Here is a 6,624-nt window from a genome sequence, read left to right as displayed (position 1 = left end):
GAAACATGGTATCAAGCATCACATATGTCAACAATCTGTCATAACATAGGCTACTGCACCACATGATTCCAACCCAATTTACTAAGAGCAAAAGTCGTCATCTTTTCACGAGACCATTACAAAGCCTGCCAACAAACGTTAAAAGTCGTAAGATTGCGCCAAGATAGATCACACACCTTGTTGTTGCCATGTCAGCCACAGCAAACTCCGCAGTTCTGCCAGCTTCATAAAACCACCAGGCTGTTGCGCAAGTGAGGCATATGTGCGATGTAATAGCGATAGACAGTTTACTCAAGCTTACTCTCCGGGTACGCCTCTGTCTTTCGCTCTCTCTGTCTCTCTCTCACACACACACACACACACACACACACACACACACACACACACACACAATTATGCTCATAGTGTGGTTGGTACTACCGTGTTGTTGACTCCGGCTCGCTGGGTGCGCATTGCCCGTTTCCAAAGATAAACATTGACCGCCCGCGTTTAAAGGAGGCAACTTTCAGGAGCTCGCAAACTGCAACGGGGTGAGAAAGCGCCCAGAGACTACAAAAACTTTGACAGCCAGCTGTACGCCACAGAGGAACAGCGAGAGGGAAGACGAAGTGACGGGAGAACAGCTACTCTGAGGATGGAGGTAGAAAACATTTCTTCATCAAAAACATATAATAATGACATGAAATACCGTTAGCGAAGTACTTACTAATGGGGTTACTGAATTATCGTATAGCAAAGACGTTTATCCGATGAGTAAAAAAAAACTAAATTCATATTTGTAGCACAGCGAATCAAGTCACGTGATCTGATGCGGGCACATAATTACAACATCACGAAGGATATGCACATGAGCACGTGCGTTTCACTAAATACATAAGATATGTTCTCATCTTAGAGAAATAGACTCGCCTCGTCTTTAAATATAGGCAACATTCATAATGTAACATTTGCTTAGAGCATTATACAGCCTGCAGAATCTGACCCGTTGTAAAATATATTTAACAATAACTAATGCTGGTAATTCTTTCGTTTGCTTCTTAGTGTCTTGTGAGGGGGGGGGGGGGTGGGGGGGGTTAATAGATTTAAATGAAAAACAAGTCAAGTCAAGTGACTCAGTCACAGGGCAGCTAGTGTAGTTGGTATCAGCGGAAGCATCGATTTACAGTGAGCGAAGGAAGGGCCGTCACGTTATTGCTTGTCTGACTCAGTTTGTCATCCCCATGGCGGTTTTAAAGAGTTACTGTCTAAAGTTTGACCTTTAAGCGGATCGAGCTTTTACACAGTACATCTGTGTTGAGGTGATGGCCTTTTCAACTGCTAACATTGAGAAATTTGGGTCCAAATGGTAAACAGTACCATTTCAGATGTCACTTACATCAAGGAGAAGGTTACCACTAAAGAGAAACTTGGTAAGGCCACAAGGAAAATTGTGGGTGTATCTAAAACATCATAGTGAATAAGCCTCATGGATGTCCTCAAACACTTGCCTTAAAAGCTTAAAACTGTGGAGATAATGACCTCAACATTGTTTGAGAGTGGAGGCACCTGTTTGCATTAGACCTCTAACCTAAATACTATGATCATTTTACAAAATATACATTGCAAATCACAGTGAGAGACAGGAAATAGAATAGACACACGTGCGTGTGCCGGACTCCACAGAACAACCAGATTTATGGGTAAACTTGGAGTGTGGTTTTTTCGCCTAAAGTTGCTATTCTCACCGAGTTGACCATGAAGGATGTTTTTCTGCCGACTCTGTGATCTTACTTCCTCTTCTGCAGAAGTTACTGTTTTACGCCATGTTTCTCTTGAGGCCTTGTTTAAGGCTGCAGTGAAACTACACAAACCGTGGCCATAAGTGTTACTGAAAGATTCACTACTATTATTCTTTTAGGGGCATTTTGAACGGAAAGGAATGGGATGCTCAGAAGTGTTTGTCTGTTTGTAATTATCCTCACAGTAAACAACAAAAGCAGATTGTATTGAGTAACGCTGTATGTGACGCCAAGAGCAAACAAGTAAAATCCATTTATTGTTGTTGTTGTTGTGGTTGTTGTTGGTGATGCTATAGTAAGAAAAGCCGTCGGTCTGAGTGGCTTGGGTTGGGAGAGACCTCTTTGATTTTATTTATAGGATCATTGAGTCCCAGTGCTAAATGCTTGTGAAGAGTGGGGCTATTTCCAGCCCAGCAGTCTGAAGCAGGGGCAGCCAATGGGTGAACATGCAGTGAGGAAAATCACAAGAGCCTCACAGAGCGAGTGGAACCACTGGCCTCCCTCCTGCCATCCTCTGTGAAAGGCTGGAAGTCACTCAGAAAGAGAGAGAGAGAGTGTGTGTGTGGGTGGATGTGTGTGTGTGTGTGTGTGTGTGTGTGTGGATGTGTGTGTGAGGGGAGGAAGGGGTTGAGAAGAAAGGGGGGTAGAGGGACTTGTCTTGCACCATTCTCTGTTGAAAGCTTGAAAGTGTCAGATAGTATGTGTGCATTTATGTGTGAGTGCAAGTGCTTATGTGTGTGCATGTGTATGTATGTGTGTGTGTGCTTGCGCGCGCGCGCGCGTGTGTGTGTGTGTGTGTGTGTGTGTGTGTGTGTGTGTGTGTGTGTGTGTGTGTGTGTGTGTGTGTGTGTGTGTGTGTGCGTGCGTGCTTGTGTGTGTGCAGTAGGCAGAGAAAGCGGGCAAGCAGGAGGGGGCTGGCCTCCTTGAGAATGGAAGAAAGGGGCACAGGAGTGGCTGCGAGGAACAGCCTGTAACTGGAGGAGTGAGAGAATGGGAGCGGCCTGCCAGGCATATGGAGGCCAGATTCATTATGTAATCCATAGTAAGAGTAAAGAAAACACTATAGCCAGCTGTTGAGGCCAGTTCTAGACCAAGGGGCGAGGTTCTGTTACTTGTCTCTTACACACTTTCATAACTAATGACGCAGCCAAACTGTAAATTAAACCATCACCTGAGGGAAGCCTCGGGTGATGTCCGTGTGTAGATATAAAGCTAAGGGCTTAGGGCAGTGTGAACACAGAGGGCAGAACCCCAACTCTTTACTTTCAAAGTCAAAAAGAGTCATTATGATAAAAGTGGATATTCACAATCCATACATTCTTTTGCTGTGCTCCAAGTCCAAGTTGCATGACAGCTGACAGTTGGTAATGAAAAAAAAAAGAATTGTTTTTGTCCTCCGGACAGCCACTTGATCAAGAGCACATGTGGATCATAATGAGACGTGTTTGTAACATTTTTTTAGTGTACCACTTCTCCCTCTCATTCCCCAATGCCCTAGCTTTTATAGCTGCAGGAAACCAGTTGGTGTGGCTTCAAGAGATGTTGTCAGCAACTTGGCATTTGGACCTGAGAGGAAAACTGAGTGGCTTATTTTCCCTAGATCATCGCAACCATGTGGATTATTTTACGTAGAAGTGTCTCCGTGGTCACTCTTGACCTATCGTGTGGTCCATGGCAGAACAAAGCGTGGATATTGGACAGATTCTCCATGCATACCTGTTCCCTGAACACCAGTGGTTACTTTACTTGTAAAAGCTGATTTAGGCATGAGACACATCAAAGGATTTAGGCATATGAGTGTTTCCTCTGAGGAATTTGTTTGCTTTTCTGAATCAGAACTGAGTGAAATGGTTCCAATATCTTCCGCGGTCGGCCAAACAGTAATGACGGGTGAGGGAGCTGAGAATTCAAAATGCCACTCGTGTGTCTTGAGGAGCTTGACCACACAGCAGCTTTCAGCTTTAAGAGCCGACAGTCAGGGGTTGAAAATGAAACCTGTTTCATGAGAAGGGCAGCCAAGTAGAAAACAGCCTCAAACCTCTTATAACCTGTTTACCACAGAGGGGAAGAATTCACTGACAAGATGCCAGTGTGCAGGCACTCAGAATAACCAAGTGGGCTTCTTCTCACTCGCTCGCCTTATCTGTTGTGTTTGTTGTTGCCAAGCAGCCCACTAATGAACCTGGGAGTACTCATAAGGGGCAAACGGAGAGGCACATGGGAGACTTTCCCTTTAAACAGATCTCATATAGCCAGTGACGACCCAGCTGCCCTAAACTGGGCTTTGAACTCCGGTTGTTCTGGTTGTTACTTACATTGTAGTACGCGCACTGAACATAAGGTATGAATTAGGAGTATAATGTAAATTCCAGGCATAGTTCCAATTTTCTACGCCCAATGTTCACCCCAGCTTCTGTCTTGACACTCAGCTGGTTGAGGGTGGAGCTGACCACTCTTAGGTCTGAGGGTAAATTCCCAGGGGGCACCACCCACTTAGCAGATAACTCTAGTGCGGACAGCGCCCTGATATGGAATGGATCCTCTTTATCTACCATTGCAGTAATGTTGGAAAATAACAGTGTTATTGTACAGTGAAGTAATTGATCTCAGCTGTGGAAGTGACAATATTATTTCAAGCTAAGGGAAGTGATTTATGGTGTGGTGTAGTCTCTGCTGGCAAACAATTTCAGCTGTACTGTGTCTTGGGAGGAAGTGATGGCACTTTTATCCCAGATCAGTGTTGTGGGGAGTTATGCACATAAAGTGTCTGACATGCTTCGGAGCCTTGTAATGAGTGTGCCGGCCCTTCCAAGCACAGCCCTGGCTCGCTGTGTGTTGTGTCCGCGCTGTGGGGCGGCGTGCGGACGGCCTGGCATGCAATCTGATTATCTCCTGAATGTCCGCTATGTGTGAAAGCTCTAGCAGGGGACCTGATGCCAGAGACGCGCCGCGCCACCAGCTGTGGAGAGCTCGGGTTGCTGCCTTGAGCGCGAGCAGACGGAAGAGACGGATGAGTGACAGGAATAGGGATTGAGGGATACAGGAGCTGACAAGACGACATAACACTCACGGGGATGCGGGTAAACAATCGAGCTGAGGGGAGAACTAGGCTTTGATGTAGTCAACACTTCGAATGTCAACGTTACAAAATGAGCACAATAAGCAGGCTACGAGGGTTAGCATGGTATGAGCTTCTGTATAGTGGTTGCCATTAAGAAGAAAATAGGCGTAATAGAAGACATTTTGTGCCAAATTAGTCCTTTAGATCCACAAACATCAATATATAAAAAATATCAACATATGAATGTTGACATTCAAGGAACATGCTGGATTTCTTTTATGCAAAAGGTCACACCGGATGAGCCTTCACACATCCCTGTTAAACTCTATAGCCCTATAGTATCAACAAGCCACAAATCGCCCAGCCTTTCAAGCAAATGCTCTGGCCACGCTTGGTGCAGCGCGGCAGGATGGAGATGAACCAGAGGGATGATCCCCCCAGACGTTCACGGGCCTCTCATCTCCCATCCACCCCAGAAGCCCCTGGTGGTGCAGATGAGCCGCGGAGTGGGGCAACTAATCCTCCCGGATGAATCCGTCCACCGGGAAGCTCGCCTCTGCTCAGCCTCAGCCCTGTGATCCTGGAGCCTCCAGATGGTTCGCTTTCCTTTGATTACCAGTGGGCTGGGTTGGAGGGGATCAGTACATGGGAAGGTCTTCTCCCAACGAGCCTAGCAACAACATGGGGCAGAGGGTCATATTAATCAAGTGCATTTCCACAGGCTTGGCTTGGCCTGGACTGGCTCACTCAGTATGCATGGCTGTTGAGCTGGATGGCTGTCAGTATTGGGCAGAGTTGGGGGAGGGGTTACGGAAGGCCTTCAGGCATGTGAAGTGTAAACACAGAGAGAAAGCTCTGGGTCTATCGTGCTTTATATATATACATATTCTTTATGACAGCATAGAGCAGAATGGCTAAAATAATTCTGTTTTCTTTTTTTTTCTTTTTTTATGGTTGGAACATCCACAGAGACATGCCGCCATTTTTTTTTTTAACAAATCACTCCAGGCAGGATGCAGAAGCGGCGGTGGTGTTGAATTAATAATGGGAAAGATCTGAAGGCAGTCTCGCACAGAGTCAGAGAGCATGAGGGCTGTGCCGATAAGAGATCACCTGACATTCCACAGAAAACAGGCCGGAACTTGCTTTAATGCCTCAGCATCCATACTTAATGCAGACCCAGAGAGAGAGAGAGAGAGAGAGTAGGGGCTCCATACGCTTGCCTGACGTCTCTCAGCTTCCTGTTGGCAATTACCACCTTCATCAATCTTTAATCTCGCCACAGGAGGAGACATCGTATGACCTCTTAAAATGCGTGGAGCACAAGCTCCCTTTTCACAGCCCTGGATTGCATTGATATTTCAAGAGCTCCATCCCTGCAGTAATGTTTTCTTGGTTCTCCCCCTGGTGTCCACACAAACACTCACACAGATACATACACACACACACACACACACACACACACACACACACACACACACACACACACACACACACACACACACACACAACACTCACACAGATACATACACACGTTTTCAAGCAGTGCTGTTTACTCCAACAATTTTATTTTTATTTTTATTGTGAGGGTGCGCCTGCATGTGTGTACGTGTGTACTTGCAATGTGTGTGTGTGTATGTGCAGTGTGTGGACACACACCACCCTGTCAGACCCACCAGTGTGAGCTTACAGTGCCTGTGCTGTGTGCAGATGTTCTGGGCAAGGGTGGAGGATGGGAGTGGAAGTTTCCTCCCCACTTGAGTGGAGTAGCAGTCCCAGGAGCTG

General features: G+C 46.2%; 1 protein-coding gene across 1 annotated transcript in view; it reads left to right on the top strand.

Moving 5' to 3' along the window:
* The first annotated feature begins 426 nt into the window (after positions 1-426).
* LOC308370102 (capZ-interacting protein) overlaps positions 427-6,624 on the top strand; it is a 19,173-nt gene continuing 12,975 nt past the window's right edge. The window contains exon 1 of the mRNA XM_080844672.1: positions 427-640. Within this exon, the coding sequence (XP_080700798.1) occupies positions 635-640 (6 nt within the window). The 5' untranslated portion in view covers positions 427-634. The remainder of the gene's footprint in view (positions 641-6,624) is intronic.

This window comes from Sprattus sprattus, assembly GCF_963457725.1.
Source record: "Sprattus sprattus genome assembly, chromosome: 9".
Lineage (NCBI taxonomy): Eukaryota > Metazoa > Chordata > Actinopteri > Clupeiformes > Clupeidae > Sprattus > Sprattus sprattus.
Note: the sequence above shows the minus strand (reverse complement) of the source record. Positions and strands in the feature narration are given on the sequence as shown.